General features: G+C 36.4%; 1 protein-coding gene across 4 annotated transcripts in view; it reads right to left on the bottom strand.

Moving 5' to 3' along the window:
* Window positions 1–20,036, bottom strand: part of LOC101016459 (protein FRA10AC1) — a 34,107-nt gene extending 14,071 nt beyond the window's left edge. The window contains exons 1-12 of one of the 4 annotated variants that reach the window (XM_009214992.4): window positions 19,277–19,458; window positions 19,092–19,161; window positions 18,589–18,708; window positions 16,960–17,036; window positions 15,242–15,337; window positions 15,068–15,113; window positions 11,477–11,553; window positions 9,175–9,258; window positions 8,528–8,612; window positions 3,913–3,958; window positions 1,810–1,923; window positions 606–648 (exon numbers count right to left, since the gene is read on the bottom strand). In XM_009214992.4, the coding sequence (XP_009213256.1) occupies window positions 606–648; window positions 1,810–1,923; window positions 3,913–3,958; window positions 8,528–8,612; window positions 9,175–9,258; window positions 11,477–11,553; window positions 15,068–15,113; window positions 15,242–15,337; window positions 16,960–17,036 (668 nt within the window). In that variant the 5' untranslated portion in view covers window positions 18,589–18,708; window positions 19,092–19,161; window positions 19,277–19,458. Of the gene's footprint in view, window positions 1–605; window positions 649–1,809; window positions 1,924–3,912; window positions 3,959–8,527; window positions 8,613–9,174; window positions 9,259–11,476; window positions 11,554–15,067; window positions 15,114–15,241; window positions 15,338–16,959; window positions 17,037–18,588; window positions 18,709–19,091; window positions 19,162–19,276; window positions 19,475–19,926 lie in introns of those variants that run through there. The other 3 variants (XM_009214991.4, XM_009214990.1, XM_003904015.4) reach the window with 3 other exon arrangements.
* Window positions 20,037–20,267: the final 231 nt, after the last annotated feature.

The raw sequence follows: 20,267 nt of genomic DNA, 5'->3' as shown, positions 1-20,267 counted from the left end.
AAGTAATTCTCCTGCCTCAGCCTCCCCAGTAGCTGGGATTACAGGCACCTGCCACCACACCCAATTAATTTCTGTATTTTCAGTGGAGACAGGGTTTTACCACGTTGGCCAGGCTGGTCTCGAACTTCTGACCTCAAGTGATCCACCCAACTTGGCCTCCCCAAGTGCTAGGATTACAGGCATGAGCCACCGCGCCGGTCCTTGATTTTAACGTTAAAATGAGTATAGAGGTGTCTAATCCTTTGTAAGAACAGCAAACTCCAGCTAAAACACTGTCTAAATGAGACACAAGAACCGCTTTATGAAGTCTGCTTTACAACGTAATTTCTAACATTAAAGTGTCAGGACATTGGCTCCAAACTAAAAACTCTAACATCCATCTACCACCCCACATAGGCCTTTACATTTAAAACTGCTTGGCAAGAATAGGGCATGGTGGACTTCTAAACTCCTGGTTTATGTAGCCATACGACAATGCCAGATTTTCTACATGATCAACCAATTCAACCATCAACCACCCAAGTCTACACTTAGACACTTAGTGCAGGTAAATGACTATATCCTGGATTACCAAACATTAAGAATGGCATTTTAAAAGACATTACCTGTGATGAAAATTTAATTTAATGGAACATTCTTGGCATAACCCTAAAAAGAAAAGACACCAATGAATGGTTGATTTTGAATAACCACACTGCTAATCTAGTTTTAATATCATAAATTTGCACTTTCTTTATATTCCATTACTATAAGAGGGGAAACAATCTAAGAAAACAATCCGCCCTTCATCACCTCAAAAATGCAAATACATACACACATACATATAATAAAAATACTAGATTGCTTGAGGAATTGAAAACATTCTAACACTATTTTAGAAAAATGTGTTGTCAATTTGTTCTAAAAACAAACTGTGTTCCACAGGCACGTTAACATGTGTCTCACATCAAAGATACCTAATAATAATGTGGATATAGTCATTTCCTCTGAAGTATTCTAAGAACTTTCAAACGCAAAGGAACTTTTCAAATAGTTCCATTTTTTTTTTTTTTGCCTTAATCTCAGTTCACACTGGCTGACTTTTCCTCTTGAGCACTTCCAGAAGGAACTCAGAAACCAGCCTGTATTGACGTGCATAAGTAGCATGTGGGGACGTTCTTGACTTTTATTAGGTATGAGCAGGAAACTCTGAAGGCACATTTACTTAGAACCCAGAGAAGGCTAAAGGCAATAATATGATGAGGGAGAGAAACAGCTGACACATGAAGACTAGCTTAAAAAATAAATAAAAGAATGACAGACTCTAAAACATGCATCCTAAGGGAAACTGCTATATTCTGGAGTATTTATTCCCTATGGTTTTAAGACTGAGGTCAAGAACAATTACACTTTCCTAAAGTTTTTCTTTATTAATACTGTCAAACAGAGTGAATTTATTTATTATCTGTGCTACAACAATATCACTGAGTAATCAGCTAATGTGAGATTTTACACTGCCTTTTCTGATATTGTGCCTCTTAGCTATGTAATGTGGTGGCATTCTCACGTGAATGGGGACAGAGCCCCACTCTACAAATTATCAGTTTACATTTGACATTAGAATTCTTTTTACTGAAACACCATTGTAATGCTAAAAATGTAAAAATTTGAGGCTCAAAAGTTGAGACTTTGGGAAGCTCCAAGAAAAAAGAGCACTTCCAGAAAGATATGTTAAAAATTGTATTCGAATTTTAAAGTCTATATATTTTTAATTTTAAATTAAAGACAAACTTGGAAGAATCAGTCGTATCCCCCCTAAAATCAACTTACTTAATTTAACAAGTGCATTTCTCTTTTCACCATGCTCAACATAACCAAAATTAACTTCCCAACTCTTTAAGCCTTCTTTTTTATCACAATATTTATTTCCACAGAAAAACTGACCTGCAGAAAGGAAAGGAATATTAGCTATGGTAGTTGGCGACAATATTTATCTATATGATCTAGTATTATCCCTAAAATGCACTTCTAAAATATGTAACTTAGCCATAGTCAGCCTTTAAAAACTGACCAGAGTAATATGTTCAACCAACTTGTAAACAAGTATCGAATCAAAGTACTGTTACCAAAAAAATCAGTCACAGAATTCTTGCTTGATAGACTGTATTTAGATAGACATTTTAGGGACTCCCTATTAGGGAATCTTACACTTTGGAAAGACAGTATTAAAGAACGGACATATTTCTCAGAAAGTTGGTTTAAGGAAACAAACAAACAAACAAACAAAAAATGTACTCACAAATACCCCAAAAGAAAAAAACACACTTTCCAAAGTACATGCACTTATAGCTGGGTGAAACCTTTCAATATTTAATGGTCATAATAAAGTTAATATTTTTAAGTATTAGCATAATGACATTTAAATACTAGCACAGATGGCCTTGAAAACACAATTAAAAATTCTAGCACTTTGAGGCAAAGTACAATATGTAGTCAAACCAGATACTCTAAATTTTAGTATAACTTGACACTATTATTAACATCACCCACATCACCACGTCCACAATATATTAAAACCTCCAAAAAAAAGACTAACTGATAACCTGAGAGAAAAAAAGAGAAACGACTCAACAGTAATTTACTTTGGCAAAAAGACAAGACAAACTTTTATTAATTTATATCACAATAATTTGCACCAACAGGAGCAAATCTGTAACCAACAAATCTTCTTTCATAAAAATTAAGAAATTATCAAAATGAATTTAGAAAACTACACCCTAAAAAGACTGATTTCTAAATCAGCCTTTTAAACTCATTCCAAATGAGTATTTTATTAAATCTATATTTTTAGTAGGTAAGGCTTTGTTAAAATAGTAACAAAATTATAACTTTATAAATCACAACAGTAGCTTTCTTTTCCTTCCCTAACTAGTCCTTTATTCAGTTATATGAATGTAGAGACTACCCATCAATTTTTTTTTAAAAGGTAACATTATAAACTCACCTGAAAATCTCATTCAATAAAAGTACAACATCTTAAAATTGTGATAGACATTTCAGGATTTCTCATTATTTTAGATAAAAACATACACTAAAGTATAACCTTAGGAAAAGTTAAAATAGCTTTAAATTTATTCTTTTTCCTTAATGTTGTTTCATGGCATATCCAATTTCACACCTAACATATCGAATTTATGGAAGATATATATGAACTACAATGATAGCATAAATATTTAATCATTTAAAAATGTAATTTTCCATTTAAAATATTTTTTAAAGTAAGTTTAAAATTATTTCCTTAGTGCTACTACATAGTTTTCAGTACTTTAACACTTAAAATGCAATTACTCAGTAAGGAGCTAATTTTATAGCAAGAGACAGTATGGAGATACACAATTTCCAGGAAAAATATTATGAATAGATTTACAATAATGCATAGAAAAAGCATTTACTGATTGCCTACCAAATGTCTGGTCTTTTGCTATTAGAGTAAGTATTTGGGCTCAATCTCAGGGACTTCCAAAAATGAGTACTAGCCTGACCCAAAATTCTATTGGGTTTAAAATGATACTTCTACTTTCAAAATGTGGATTTGGCTGAAAACAGTAATACCAATTCATTATTCCAAAAATTAACAAAGAACGGAAAAGAATAATGCTTTCTTTTTGTTGAAAGTTGTCTTGCTATGAAATCTTTAATTTGTTAAATATTTTCTACATATTTAGAAATTCGTAGAACATTCAACTGAATGTTCTAAAGGCAAAATTATAAAGGTAATAATTATTAAAGCATTATATTCTGTCCTTTGCTAATAATGTACCATGAATACACCTTCTCTAATTTTACTTTTGTAGATAAGAATTTCTTGCTCCAATTCAGAAGCTTAACGAAATAAGTTTATCCTATTAAAAAGTAAAAATTTTAAAGAATTACCTTTTCCTGAAATTACTTCTTTTTCTACTCGCCACCTAAATCCAAACTGACAATTAAAAAATTACATTTATGTCAATGTAAATTTAAATTAAATTTAAATTATACAGAAATCTAAACATGGAACCAACAATGACATTCACCAACCTAAAAAATAAATGTAATTCCCATGACAGATTGTTCTCTTCTTATAGGATTTGAAGAAAATACACTGAACAATTAGCAATTTATCTGTTAAGAACAACCGACTTTAAGATAGCTTAAAAGTTATAGGTGCCAGACCACAAGATACCTAAGTTAACAAATAAGATGTCCTGTTCTGTAAGACTGACATGAAAAAAAGAGGTTATGGTATAGTAAAGAGGTAGTATATTCTAGTACAAAAAGTAAAGCCTTTGGAGTCAGATTATTTATGTTTGCATTTTAGCTCTACCACTTAACAGCTGTACAGTACAGGGCAAATTATTTAATCTCTTTTTGCCTCGGCTTCCTCATATATGTAAAGTAGAAATATGAGTACCTACTTCCTTGGTACTCAGAGGTTTAAAGAAGTTTAAATGAGATAATACATAAGAAGCACTTAGAATAGTAACTAGTAGACTCCAACAATCATGCTTCTTGGTATTTACCCAAATGAGCTGAAAACTAATGTCCACACAAAAGCCTAAATATAGATGTTTACAGCAACTTTATTTCTAATTGCCAAAACTTGGAAGCAACCAAGATGTTCCTCATTAAGTGAATGGATAAACAACTGTGGTACATCCAGACAATTAATATTATTCAGTGGTAAGAAGAAATATCAAACCATGAAGACATGGAGAAACTTAAGTGCATATTACAAAGTGAAAGAACCCAATCTGAAAAGACTACATATATATGATTTCAACTATATGATATTCTGGAAAAGGCAAAACTATGAATGAAGTAGAAACATCAGTAGTTGCCAGGGATTAGGAAGGTGGGATGAACAGGTGGAGCACAGAGGATTTTTAGGGCAGTGCAAGTATTCTCTACGATACTGTAATGGTAGACATACATCATCACACATTCGTCAAAGCAGTAGAATGTACAATATCAAGAGTGAACCCTAATGTAAGCTATGGACTTCAAATGATAATGATGTATCAATGTAGGTTCACTGATTGTAACAAATGTACCACTCTGGTGTGGGATGCTGACAGTAGGAGATGCTATGCATGCATGAGGGCAGGGGGTATATGGGAACTCTGTACTTTCTGCTCAATTTTGTTGTAAACCTAAAAATGCTCTAAAAATTAAAAACAAACAAAAAATACACTTAAGAAAATTACTTGAACCCGGGAGGTGGAGGCTGCAGTGAGCCATGATCATGCCACTGCATTCCATCCACCCTGGGCAATTGAGCAAGATCCTGTCTCAAAACAAACAAAAACTACAACAACAAACAACAGAAACAAACAAACAAAAAACCACTCAAGTCTAGAAACATGCATACCTGTACCCAACTCAAGAAGCTCTTGTCACTCATTAGGTCTTAACCCTGGAAAAGTTACTTAACTTCTGTACTTCCTCTTCATGTATAAAAATGGAAATAGTAACAACCTTAAGTTCACAGGATTGCTATAGTAAGACAGAGGATTCAGATAAAGTGTTCAATGCCTTGCTAACTTCAGTTTGTTGTGGGTTGTTTGTTTTGTTTGTTTGTTTTCAGCCTTCCAAATAGCTAGGACTACAGGCATGTGTACCCTGCCTGGCTAATTTTATTTTTTATAGAGATAAGGTCTCACTATATTGCCTAGGCTGGTTTTGAACTCCTGGCCTCAAGTTATCCTCCCACCGCAGTCTCCCAAAGTACTGGGATTACAGGCAACAGCCACTGTGCCTGGCAATTTCAATTTTTTTTTTTTTTAAATCATCAATCTATTGCTTGAATTTGGCAATTTTGTATTTTAAATGCAAATAAAGGCTCAAAACATTTCAAAATATTCTGATTAAAACCCAACAAAAATAAAATCCTCCAAATCTGGGGGAAAAAATAAAATTTCAGGATAACTCTGTTTAATTCTATTTTTTAGCCTATATATGTATGTGGAGATTGCTTGCATCCAACATATGTGAGGATGTCTACTGAAGCACAGCCAAGTGTAACAGTAATAGTTTCCAAACTCCTTCATTCATTAATCTATTCACCAGATAACTTACGAAGCAACTACCTAATGGGCTTGGCATTCCACTGAGGATAAAAAGTGATTATTAAAATAGTGTGTCACCAAGAAGGTTATAATCTTATGAGGAAATAATAAATGTAACAAAACAAATTACATTATATCCTACTAGTTAAAGACTGTATATTCTTTCCTGACATAAATGTCCTAGTTTGGATTAAAGTTGAAGTTATTCAGGATTTAGTGCTGAGCCTCCTTTTCTTCTCACTCTGCACTCATCACAATGAGGTCACGTATGCAAGCAGTAAACAAGGATTCTGACTTTATGACCATCGACTTGAACTTTTATGTATACGAAAAATAAACTTTCCAGCTCATTCAAGCCAGTGGTTTTTTTTGGGGAGTGTTCTCTGTCCCTGCAGCTGGACCTAATCCTAACTGATACATTGATCCAACTAAAAAGGGGAAATGCAATAAAGAAAGGAATAGGAGTAAGAGGCAAAGATGGAAATTCACTAAAAATGCTCTAAAAGAATCTACTGTATATATTAGGAGCTGTTTTTAATTAAGTGAATAATACACTGTCTTTGTATAAATAAAGGGAAGAGAAAATGCATCCTAGTGAGGGAACCAAAGGCATTACTCTTTCTCCAACACCTCGAACATAGTATACCAAAACCAAACTCATTATCTTCCACCCCCAGCAAAAAAAATCACCCTTCAAATTCTGTATTTTTCTCAGCATCCGTGCTCAGAATCTGTGAGTCATATCTGATTTCTTGCTGCATTTACCCTCAAATACAATCACTCATCACGTTCTAGCAGGAAAATACATTTTTTTTCAAGCTTATTCTCTTTAAAGTACAATTTTTAGTGGTATTCTTTTTTAAAAAACTGAGTACTCAATTATTTAATTTTTATTTATGTATATTTTCTCCCCTCAACTAGACTAGTTTTTTCTTAAGAGTACTATTAATCCACAGTACCTAGTCCAGTTTCAATAGATACTGAACAACAACAACAAAATACTGAAGAATTATGATGGTATGAGGAGGTGGGGAAAAATAAAAGAAAAAAAGAAAAAAACCCCAACAACTTAAGAACAATCCATGAATAAGCCAGGGCTGAAAAAGCTCCTTTGTTACATGCTCCTAGAAAGAGATAATTTTCACACTTGATTTACAATATAGTAACTTTAGGTAACTCCAATTACTGTGGTGCTTTTTGAATCAGATGTGGTACAGAGAAGACAGCTGTGAACTAGAGTCCACAACTAGTTTACAAGAAACAGAAGTTTTGGGGATATATTAAGTGCATGGGTTTATAAATAGGGTATACAAAATGAACATTATTACTATTTTCTATAAGAAACTGTGAAGCAACACACTTATTAAAGGCACTACTGAAAAAATTATTAAATCAACCTGGTTCTAATGAGATCAAACGATTTAAATGACAAAGAAATCTTCATGATACATAAATATAAGATAGCTTTTTAAACAGGTTTTTGTCTTAATACAAATATACAGTATCTACAACACATATTTATGCAACCTTCCCTCCTCTCACATTTCTAACTGAGATCTGCTCCTGGGTCACCTTTTCCAGCCACAATTTGACGTTTGAGATAGAAATAAAAATAACTTTTTATTTTTTAGAGTCTCACTGTCACCCACACTGAAATGCAGTGGCACGATCATAGCTCACTGCAGCCTCAAACTCCCGGACTCAAGCAACCCTCTAACCTCAGCCTCCCAAGTAGCTAGAACTATAGGCATGAACCACTGTACCCCACTAATTTTTTCCAGTTTTTGTGGAGACAAGGTCTCACTATATTGCCCAGGCTGGTCTTGAACTCCTGGCCTCAAGCAATCTTCCTGCCTCAGCCTCCCAAAGTGCTGAGATTACAGGCATGAGCCATCACACCCAACCAAAAATAAAAATATTAACTAAAGTAAGATGTAAAGTGGGAAAGGAAATCTGACATTACTAATTAGCACTGATTGAAATGTTAATTTTACTAGAATAGACATTTACGTAATAGAAGCTGTACATCTGGATCTCTATAAATGGTAATCAATTTTTAAAATCTATCAATTTCAAACATCATCTGTGAAATAAGACATTATTCTGTAGAGTTAAATCATTCATCACAATCACTAGAGGCTCTAGACTAGAGTCAGGATGAAACAGGATCCAATACCCACTTGTGTTTAATTTTAGACTTTTCATGCCTCAGCTCACAAAAGAAAAAAAGCATAAATTTCCTTCTAAATTTCCATAGGCCTTTTGTAAACTCCACAGCTGCAGAGGTTAAATGGTCCAAATGACACATCATAAATGCAGGACAACTGAGTCTAGAATTAGCATCTTTAAAAGAATAATGTGGGGGGGGGGGGCATGACAGTATAATAAAAGTTAATATTTTACTTGAATAAGAACCTCTTTCTATAAATACATGGAAAGCATACCTTATTTTCTTTATATTTACTGAGATCTGCTATGCAGTATTCCTTAAATAATTTATCATAGTATTTCTTAGCAAGTCTCTTCTCCCTAGATCCATAAAAATATAAATATACATTTAGAAACTCAACCACGGTTTGCTACTTTCAAGTGATGTCAAAGAATACATATGACATAAATATTAAAGTTTTAAGAGAACTATTACTTACATGTGCATGGAATATCTGGATACTAACTATTAAAAGTGGTTCACTCAGGGAGGGAAATTGGAGAATGACAGTCACAAATGAGGAGAATCACTCTTCACTGTTTACCCTTTGTAATGTTTGGATTTAAAAAAACATTTTCAGGTATGACTTTTCTCCAAAACTTTAAAAATTAAAGCAGCAGCATATAATAGCATATTACAAGATAACACACAATACTGTAAAAAATAATGTTTTTGAAGACTAAGTCAAACACTGAGAAGTCAGTTAAAACTGCCAAAAATTACCAAAAGAACCAAATAATCCTAGGTATGATTTTATGTCCTTGATTCTGAACTGTTCTATGAAGGGGCTGAACACCTTGACTAAGTGACAAAAAACCACTCAGAAAACAGGAGAAACAGGACTAAAGCATTTGATGCATTATGCCTCTGATGGCTAATTACCAAGTCATGTCCATTTCGTCCTCCTCATTCCATAGGAATCTATGATTTTCTCGTATAACATCCAAATCTGTCTTGTCATTTTCCCTGGAAAACAGAACTTTTTCAATTTAATACAAAAACAAAAGTAGTCAAATTTAGGTTAAATAGCTCTGTGAGTTTTGGAAAATTTTATTAAAAATATAATACATGAATATAGTTCTTTTGTGAGTATATATATTTGTTCATATATTTATTAAAATACTTCAGTATTTTCAAAAGGTACTTATAAAAAACAGACTATAGAAGCAAGTTAAATGGATAAGGAATCTGTCTGTAGCATTGGTTTCAATTATACAAATGGTGCTAAGTTACCAAAGCTAGAATGAGAAACCTGACTAAACACTAAATGAATAAAGAAAAGTGAATGAAAATAAGTTTCAGAATCTAACCAAAAGTCTATAAAACACCACTCTGCTGAGATTTAATTTTAAAAAATATGAAAAGTTTTCCATATCTCATTTTACTACAGTTTCCTAGGTAGAAGACTGAGTAAAGGAGGAAGAGAGCCAAAGGGATTGATCTTTCAAAATAAAATGCTAACAGTCTGGGGGTTAAAAAAAAAAAAAAAAAAAGTGATTATTGGGAGATACAGGGGAGATAAATTGCGGGTAAATGAGATGGTACTAAAGTTTCTCAGAGCGCTACCAACTCAGAAAATTGTTAGAGGGAAAAAAAAAAACTCACATAAAACCAAGAAGTTCTAAGACCTGTGCACACTATAGCAGTACAATTCGCAATTGCAAAGCTATGGAACCGACCAAAGGGCCCATTAACCAATGAGTGGATAAAGAAAATGTGGTGTGTGTGTGTATATATATATATATATATATACCATGGAATATTACTCAGCCACAGAAAGGAATGAAACGATGTCTTTTGCAGTAACTTGGATGGAGGAGGCCATTATTCTAAGTGAAGTAACTCAGGAATGGAAAACCAAATATCCTATGTTCTCATTGACGTGTAGGAGCTAAGCTATGAGGATGCAAAGGCAAAAGAGTCATATAATGGACTCTAGGGACTTAAGGCGGGGGAAGGCCGGGAGGGAGGTGAGGGATAAAAGACTACATTTTAGGAATAGCATACAGTGCTCGGGTGATGGGTGCACTAAAATCTCAGAAATCACCACTAAAGAAGTTATCCAGGCAACCAAAAACCACCTGTACCCCAAAAACTATTGAAATAAAAATAAAAATTAAAAAACCAAAAACAAGGCCAGGGGCGGTGGCTCACGCCTGTAATCCCAACACTTTGGGAGGCCGAGGTGGGCAGATCACCAGGTCAGGAGATCGATACCATCCTGCCTAACATGGTGAAGCCCCGTCTCTACTAAACATACAAAAAAATTAGCCGGGCGTGGTGGCAGGCGCCTATAGTCCCAGCTACTCGGGAGGCTGAGGCAGGAGAATGGCGTGAACCAGGGAGGCGGAGCTTGCAGTGAGCCGAGATCGCGCCACTGCACTCCAGCCTGGGCGACAGAGCGAGACTCCTTCTCAAAAACAAACAAACAAACAAAAACACAAAAACAATAACAAACAAAACAAAACAAGAAGTTCTGACAGAAGAGTCAAACATGGGAAGGACTTTGATGTGCAAGAAATGCTAGAGTGAGATTTCTTGTTTACCTTTTTTAAAAAGCAATCCCAAACATTAAGGTCTAAAAATTTCCTTATTTCAAAGATCCTTGCCAAGAAGACACATGGTATACCTCACATATCCTTTTATCACCAGGGTTGTGCCCGGCTCAGCATGTATAGAGTCTACCTGAGGCCTGTTCAAAGATATTGGATTCATGAAGAGCTACTCAGTTAGGACCTGTGGATGGTATCTCTACCTTATAATATAAAAAAGAAACTGGGGCCAGGAGCGGTGGCTCATGCCTGTAATCCCAGCACTTTGGGAGGCGAAGGCGGGTGGGTCACGAGGTCAGGAGTTCAAGACCAGCCTGACCAAGATGGTGAAATCCCGTCTCTACTAAAAATACAAAAATTAGCCAGGCACGGTGGCAGGAGCTTGTAATCCCTACTCGGGAGACTGAGGTAGGAGAATTGCTTGAACCACGGCAGCAGAGGTTGCAGTGAGCTGAGATCAAGCCACTGCTCTCTAGCCTGAGCAACAGAGTGAGACTCCATCTTAAAAAAAAAAAAGGCAAACTGGAATAGAAAGCAGGGAAGAATGACAGAATCAGAAGGCACAGTAGCTGTGGGTCTTTGAAGTTCTCCATAACCCACATTCCCTTCTATGTAAACTTCCTGATACTTACCCCAAACGCTTGAAATCTTCTTTTTTGCCACCATAATATAAAATGTAGTCATTTACAAACTTTGTATGTCTTTGATACTGAAATGCAAAAAATTAAGGATTTTGTTCTCTCAGGAGTTGTTTGGTGTCATAATATATTGCCGATTGGGGGTAAAAAAAGCATAGTATGAGTCTATTTAGTTTCTTTAAAAATATTCACCGCTGGGTGCGGTGGCTCATGCCTGTAATCCCAGCACTTTGGGAGGCCGAGGTGGGCGGATCACGAGGTCAGGAGATCGAGACCATCCTGGCTAACACGGTGAAACCCCATTTCAACTAAAAATATAAAAAATTAGCTGGGCGTGGTGGCGGGTGCCAGCTATTCAGGAGGCTGAGGCAGGAGAATGGCATGAAAACAGGAGGCAGAGCTTGCAGTGAGCCGAGATCAGGCCACTGCACTCCAGCCTGAGCAACACAGCGAGACTCTGTCTCAAAAAAGTAAACAAATAAATAAAAATAAAATATAAAAGTATTCACATAGTATACATGCTTATACATTCAGAAAATCTAGAAGGGTATATATTAAATTGTTGAAAGTGAAGATTGTAAAGTAGAGGCTTTCTTTTGAATATTTTTCAAGCATACACTACTCTTGTGATAAAAATATATCTCCATCTGGGGAGAAAGACAGCTTCTTATTCTATTGCTGAACTGCATATAGTCTCCTACCACCACTCATTCTAATAATCACAATATGAAAAATTTAAAAATTATAGTTTCTAAAAGTAAAGTAGAATTTATCTTTCATTATCATAAAATATAATTTATCTATTTTAGCAATGATAAAGCCTCTAAGTAGAAGATGCAACTTTTATAATATGAAATCCTAACATTAAACTTTCAAAAAAAGCAAATATAAAAAATCAGTTTTTATATTGTCTTTTCAATTCAAAGAATAAAATGCCATGTTTACTTTCAAAGCAGTGTAACAAAATATATGAGCATTTTACTGTTTTAAAAAGCTCAACAGCTCTCTCTCTAGAGCCAAACATGCATATAATAGCTAACCTCGCCTTCTACAATACTCTGTGACTATTACATTAAAGATATACAGTGATTTAATTGATCATAATGCATACTAATGGACAATTTAATCAGACAATGATATTTTCATATTGTAACAAACCAGTTACTATTTCAGGGGGAAAAAAAAAAGAAAGAGAGAGAGAGACAGAAAGAAAAGCCAAATATCTGGAGATATGGATTCTAGCTCTCGATCTACCACTAACTGGTCACGTGACCATGGCAAGTCATGTAACCTATTAGAGCTGGGGTCAGCAAACATTTTCTGCAAAGGGCCAGATGGTAAATATTTCAGGCTTTGCAAGCCATATGGTCTCTGTTGCAAATGCTCAGTTCTGCCATTTTAGCATGAAAGCAGCCAAAGACAACATATAAATGAAGCATGGCTGTATTCCAATATAATTTTATGTACAAGAACAGGTGGCGGGTGGAACTTTTGCTTCCGGGAAGATGGAGTAGGCAAAGATGTACTTCTCCCTATTCCTCATACTAACAACAACTAAAATCCTTGTACATTATATATCAAATATAAAAAGACTCTAAAAGGTAGAGGGAAGAAGGCAGACCACTAGGGACCTCCTGAAGACCTATGGTATGACATGATAGCGAGTTCCCTAGGTTTTCTTTTTGTCTCATATATCCTAGATTTGGAGGTAAAGAAGCTGACAACCTGGAAACACCAACAGGCACGGACTAAAAAAGCCTCAACGAAAGCCTGTTCTCTCTAACCAAATGTCCAAGAGTCAGTTTAGCAAGACAACTTTTAGACAATAACTACTTTACTCTTGTCAAACAACCCAAAGAAAACTGTGGCTCCCGGTCAGAATCGCAATTATTAAAAAGTCAGGAAAAAACAGATGCTAGCAAGGTTGTGGAGAAACAGGAATGCTTTTACACTGTTGATGGGAATGTAAAACGGTTCAACCATTATGGAAGACGATGTGGCAATTCCTCAAGGATCTAGAACCAGAAATATCATTTGATCCAGCAATCCCATTACTGGGTATATACCAGAAGGAATATAAATCATTCTATTATAAAGATACATGCACATATGTGTTTATTGCAGCACTATTCACAATAGCAAACACATGGAACCAATTCAAATGTCCATCAATGATAGACTAGATAAAGAAAATGTGGTACATATACACCATGGAATACTATGCAACCACAAAAAGGAACGAGATCATGTCCTTTGCAGGGACATGGATGAAGCTGGAAGCCACCATCCTCAGCAAACCAACACAGGAACAGAAAACCGAACACCACATGTTCTCACCCATAAATGGGAGCTGAACAATGAGAACACATGGACACAGGGAGGGGAACAAAACACACTGGAGCCTGTGGGCAGGGAAGGGCGAGGGTGACGGGTTGACAGGTACAGTAAACCACCATGGCACATGTATACCCTATGTAACAAATCTGCATGTTCTGCACATGTATACCAGAATTTAAAGTAATAAAATAAAATAAAGAAAAAAATAAAATAAAATAAATCCTCAAACACAAAACAAAAAACAAACAAAAAAACTGTGGCTCCATCTCCACCTATGCCAGAAAAGGAGTGTCTATACTTTCACTCTCACCAGGCTCTAACTAGGTGCCCCCAATGCAGTGGGTGTCAGAGAAGGCAGAGCAAATGTTTAAATGCTAAAGGAACAAACGGCAGATGAGATCCATGGAAAAGCTAAGCTACTAGGTTAGGAGATAAGAGGAATAAATCAATTAGTGACACAATGGTACTTCTATAACTTAAAGAAAAATATTGGAATAACACAGTGAAACAGATGATTACGGGTACGGGGCGTATCAAATTGACACTGTCTCCTTCTCCCAATTCTGATCACAGCAATAAATACCCAAAGATACTTCAGTTCTTGCTTGGTCTCTCTTTAATTCTCCAATATTCTCAACAGCAGTATGGATGGCCAGCGTAGCAGTTAAGCATCATTAGCCAGTCTTATTAAAAAACTGAGTTGAGAAATGGCTATAACCAGAAGGCAGGGTTTATCTTAAAGATAGCTTTAAGTCATGCCTAAAAATTAAAGCCATGGCAGGCCTGAGGACAGTCCACAGGCAGGCCTCATTTTATTTCTACTTTTTCCTTAGATCCAGGGACACGCTGGATAGACCTAATTTTAAATACAAGTTTTGTAGAGACCTTAAATAGCAAAGAACTAGGTAGGAAAAGCATAAATTAAAATGAGACTAAAGATAAGTATAGGAAAAGGAAATGTTGAAAGCTTGAAAAAACAATTAGGAAAATATATTTGCAGATTCATGTACTTTATAAACCTATTTATAGAGTACTAGTAATGTTTCATTATTTTTGTCTCTAAATCTTTCCTATATATTAGTAAAAGAGAATTGTACCCAAAAGTATAAATGGCAAAATCCTACATCACTAAATACTTATCTTTAAAAATAAAAAGGCCTATTTGACTTCACAAAATTTTATAAAACAAAAAAGCAGATTTAAAAATATTCTACTAGTTATAAAAATCTGGAAATACAAAAAGGATACAGCATCCATAGCTATGAGATGAAACCTTCTATTTCTTGCTTCTTCCCTGTTAAAACAAATTTTTTAAAGAAAATTCAAAATGTCTATATTCAAATGAACATAATCAAATCTTTTAGTCCATAGTTGATGAAGCAACTTAAACCAAGAAATAGAATTGACATTGAAATACCATACCTATCCAGCAATTCCGCTGCAACTTGTTTATGGGCCACCTTTCCATGCTTTTCTTTCTGAAATGGTTTTTGGAGCAGTAAGTCATCTTCAACTGTCCTGGTATATAAGAAGAAAATAAGAGTTCATTTTTTCCAAAGGTTATTTTCTAATTCTTTGTATTTTCATAATTGGAATATACTTTAAAGAATGTAAGTCTTAGCTTTAAGGAGACTCACTGATCTTTAACAAGATATTTTACATTTCCTTAAATAGCTTAATTAATACCTTAACGTTAATACCCATAACATGGGGAAGATGAAACTAACAAAAGCATGGACTCTAGTGTCATATCACCTAGGTTCCTGATTCAAATCCTAATTCTGTCAATTACTACTTTAATCTTAATAAGACTCGATTATATATCTCTTTGTTTCTTAATTTCTCTATCTGTAACATAGTGATAAGGAAGTTTCTGGTAATTAATAATAAGCAAAAAGCAAGGCTGATTATAGAGAAAACAAACCATAGATCAAGCTCATCCAACCTGTGGGCCTCATGTGGCCCAGGATAGTTTTGAATGTGGCCCAACACAAATTTGTAAACATTAACACATTTGTTCACAATTTTTTTTAACCTCATTGGGTATCATTAGTGTATTTTATGCAGGCCCAGCACTGCTCCAGGCCAACAGTGTGAGCCAACAGACTCACAATTGTGTGTGCTCCACTGTAGTGTGTGGCCCAAGACAATTCTTCTTCTTCCAATGTGGCTCAGGGAAGCCAAAAGATTGGACACCCTGCCATAGACGATCAGCCCTAGTTACAGTGATGAATATAATCCTGGAGCAGAGTATCCAACTAGATTTGCTCAAATTCTGTTCTTACAAAGTAATATTTTTGAATGAAAAATCTAGAAAATGTAAAGCATCAAAAATGTAATTTATTATAATTAGTACTATCCTTTGAGTTATCACAAAGACTGAGTATCCTACAAAAATGTTCAGACACTGTGAGTATGCCTAATATATTGCTCTCAGTGTGAAATGATAAGCCAATTTCTATAAGTTTGCTTAGCAAAAATTAGTCAACAGCCTGGTGTGTAAGTCTGGTTAGTATACATCAGTCAACCACTCCTGAGTCAAAGTATAAAACTGAGTTTCTATGCACTGAAAGCTAAGAACAATGCTCCTATGCACAGCAGCTCCACCAAGACATATCCTGCTTATAATGCACAGGCTTTATGTGCTAAGAGTTCTTGTTTCTTGCAATTCAATAAAACCTTCCTTGAGTTTCTTCCCATGACCTCTTAGTCTGCTCATTTATGTATCCATAAGAACTGTGCTGCATTATACTTTCATCCTCCATATTAACTTCACTTTGAAGGCAAGTACTGGCAAGGGACCACCATTCAAGCCCCTTCTGAGCTACATTTGCAAACAAACAGTTCTTGACAGTTGAATGAAAAATATATGCAATGAAAAGGTTTCACTGATTTCTGAAAAGATTCCAGAAATCTGAAACTCTTCTTTCCCTTTCAATAAACCCCTTCGCAGAATTAATGGTTTATTTTTCCCACAATTGTTCTCCAATTTTTAATCAACGTATTAATTTAATGAAAACTTCACTAGAGCAATTGTCTTCACATGTAAACACAATTCAAAAATTTCACTCTTAGTTATTTATGCTTCATATTAATCTAGAAAGGATGTGAAAAACAGATCAATAAAAAAAAGTACTTACCTTGTTTTCCTTTTGCTGGATTCTCCACAGTGTTCATCATCACTAAAATCAGAATCGTAGCCTCCATGACCATGCATCTGTAAAGGAGTACAAAGCTATTTAGAATCTAGGTTGCCAATTGTCCAGGAAACAGAATAATTAAAAAATAAGTTACAGTTTTCAAGGATCATTGTGGGCAGATTCCTGTTCACAGGCCATCTAGCCATCTAAAACTTTCATTCACTTTTAAATAAGAGACACACCTTTCAGAAAATGCATCAACATTTTTCACCCTTAATTGTCATTAGGTGAACAAAGAAGGCTACTCTTTGATCTTTTCACTGAAAACCAGGCCTAGAAGCTGCAGTGACTGCTTACAAGGTTTAGCAATGCTTCACTTTTGATTCAGAGTAGTAGTAATCACTGTGTGTTTATCACCAACTTTGTTCCAAACATTTGTGTTAAGTACTTTACAAACAATGCTTCTAATTCTGCAAGTTAGAAAGTTATCTTCATTTAGGAAAGAAGTAATCAAAATAAAGTAAATCTATTTTACAAATCCAGTAAGTGGCTAATCTGCTCTACTTGATTCTTGTGCCCACAATTTCAACTACTCCAGATTTCCTCTCTGGAATATGATTTACTACATTCCAGGAGAATTACAGTACTTATGAACAGTACATCATCAATTGATGAAAATTTTCCTGTAATCTTTTTCAACATATGTAGAGATTTCCATTTTCTTTGGAGTTTCTTTAAGGTAAACCACCTTTCCCTTTGGACTAGTCAGCTTTCTCTTGTTTCATTTTATTTATCTAGTTATTTTTTGAGAGTCTTGCTCTGTTGCCCTGGCTGGAGTGCTGTGGCACCATGATGGCTCACAACATAACCTCCTGGGCTCAATTGATCCTCCCACCTCAGTCTCTCCAGGCTGAGACTATAGGAATGCACCACCACACCTGTCAAACTTAAAAAAAATTTTTTTTTTGTAGATAAGGGGTTTCGTCATGTTGCCCAAGCTGGTCTTGAACTCCTGGGCTTCAGCAATCCATCCACCTCAGCCTCCCAAAATGCTGGGACTTCATTTTTGAACTGAAACTCTTAGAAATGCTGGAAGACGTCAGTTGTCACTCAATTGTATTGGAAGAAGTTCCTCGTTCCAGCTTTACACTGAATTTGGAAGACACACTAAGATGGATGGATGGATTATTTGACTATTTGATGTCACAAATAACTAATTTACATGGCTGGAAGGTACAGTCCAGGTTAAATGATATATCAAATTATTAAAACTAATATAACGACAGCAAGTGCAGCAGGAAAAAGAGGAAAGAATTCCCTAAACTTCATTGCATTGGATCTATGATAAACGACGTTTCTAGTCCTGGCTACCTTGAATAAGTCATTTCATCTCCCTGGACTTCATCTATTAAATAAGGTAGCTACGAGAAATAATCTTTAAGTTGTTTAAATCTTTAACAACCTTTAAAGTCTGTAACTCCACTTTCAAACTTAGGTGTGTGGGTATATACCTCTCTTCTCTGTCCCACTAAAATCCTAGAGGAAGATGCTAGTTAAGGTTGGAGACGAAGGTTAGAAAGCCACAGTTCCAACTCTACCCTCCCTTACATCTGTTATTGCCTTACACACCTGGATTTTACACCCTTTTTTAGGTCAACTCCAGCTGTCTTATCACATCTGTTCAAGCCATATTGTCCTCTCACTCTTTGTCCTATGTCCTCACTTTCTTTCCATCTTGATCGGGGACAGCTGTAGCATGGAGTTTAGAGATATATTCTGAGATCAGCCTACTAGAATTCACAGCCTGGCTCTGCACTTTCCATTTGTCTTTCTTTGGGCCTGTTCCTTAACCTCTCCAAGCCTCAGTGTCCTCATTTATAAAAAGAGGCTAGTAAGATGACTGACCTCATAGGAATGGAGATTAAATGAGTTACCTCATCTAAAGGGTTTTATCGTTGTCTTCTATAGTGAAACCCAGTAAATGTTAACTATCATCATCATCATCTTGTCCCTCGCCCCAGGACACCACTTCCTACTCTTGCTCCTACTCTCCCATTTCTTTATTAGCTGGCCGCTCCATCCAACCCATACCTTTCTTAACTCACTGGTTGAACTAAAAAGCTCTCACTCACTTCAGGCTACGAATCAACTGACAAGAGCCGGCAGAAACTCAAGAACGGAGATGCCAGGTGTCTCCAGAATCTGTCATCCAAAACAAAACCAAACAAAACCCGACAATCAACTAGTACTATATGAAAAGCAAGTTTTGAGGTCCTTCTCCCTGATGCCAAATATACCCACAGCCCTCGTCACACACCCTTTCCCTTCCTCCCTGTGTGCCAAGTTCGACCCCGGAGTCGTCGTTTCCTTCTTTCCCGGCAGCTGCAGCGACGACCCACAGCCTGAGAGAGCCGCTGCAGGACAGGTCCCATGCGCCCGGCCGCGAACCCTCCCCACAACCGCCGCCGCCGTCGCCCGCTACCCGCCTCTCCCTACGGGTCCCGACTGGGCACCACTTCCGGTCCTACACGACCACGTGTTACATCTAAATGGCACCGTCGCCCGAGTGCGCCGATCTTGTGCTACAGCCAGAACAGCTCCGGGAAACAAGGGCAGCGGGAGAAACGGCCCGGAAGGGACGAAGAAGCTCTCGGCTTTCGCCAAGTCGCGGCTCCCAGTTTTTCCCTGGACCGCCTTCCTTTCCCCTCTAGGGAATCCGGCATCTAGTACTGCTGGCACTGCTTGCTGCTCAGCCCACGGCTCTCATTTGAAAATATATTTTGTTTTACCCTGCCTATCACCTGCCGTCCTCTCTCTAGTAACCTTAGTAACGCCTCCTCGGAGGATCCTCGCAGAGCATCTCATCAGCGCTTCAGATCAGCCTCTCCCTCCTTCCCCCAGTAAAACAGTTCTCATAATTAGAACAAAAATATCTTTCCATCGTTTCACCACCCACACAATAGATACCATTCCAAAAGTAGTGCTGATGGCAGAAGAGCTCATCGAATTTGTGAGGAAAGAAAGAATAGGGAGGAGAGATTTCTCAGGGTTGAGGATTCTCTGCCGACAAGCGACCTGGCACGTGCGAAAAGGGATCCAAAATAGAATCTTAAAAAGAAGAAGGAAGGCAGGAAAAGTTGGATTATTTTAAGCGCCACTAGGTTCTTCCTGTGCTTTGCCTTTTCTACATCATGACGCCCCACTCTTTCCAGTCTAGTTGCTTGGTTCATGTCTTGTCTTTCGCTGGCATTAGCAGCTATTCATTTTTGCTTCCTCCTCAGTACCCAAAACGGTGCCTTGGAAATCAC

The sequence above is a fragment of the Papio anubis genome, chromosome 11 (assembly GCF_008728515.1).
Source record: "Papio anubis isolate 15944 chromosome 11, Panubis1.0, whole genome shotgun sequence".
NCBI classification, from domain to species: domain Eukaryota; kingdom Metazoa; phylum Chordata; class Mammalia; order Primates; family Cercopithecidae; genus Papio; species Papio anubis.
This window is presented reverse-complemented; position numbering and strand designations above follow the sequence as displayed.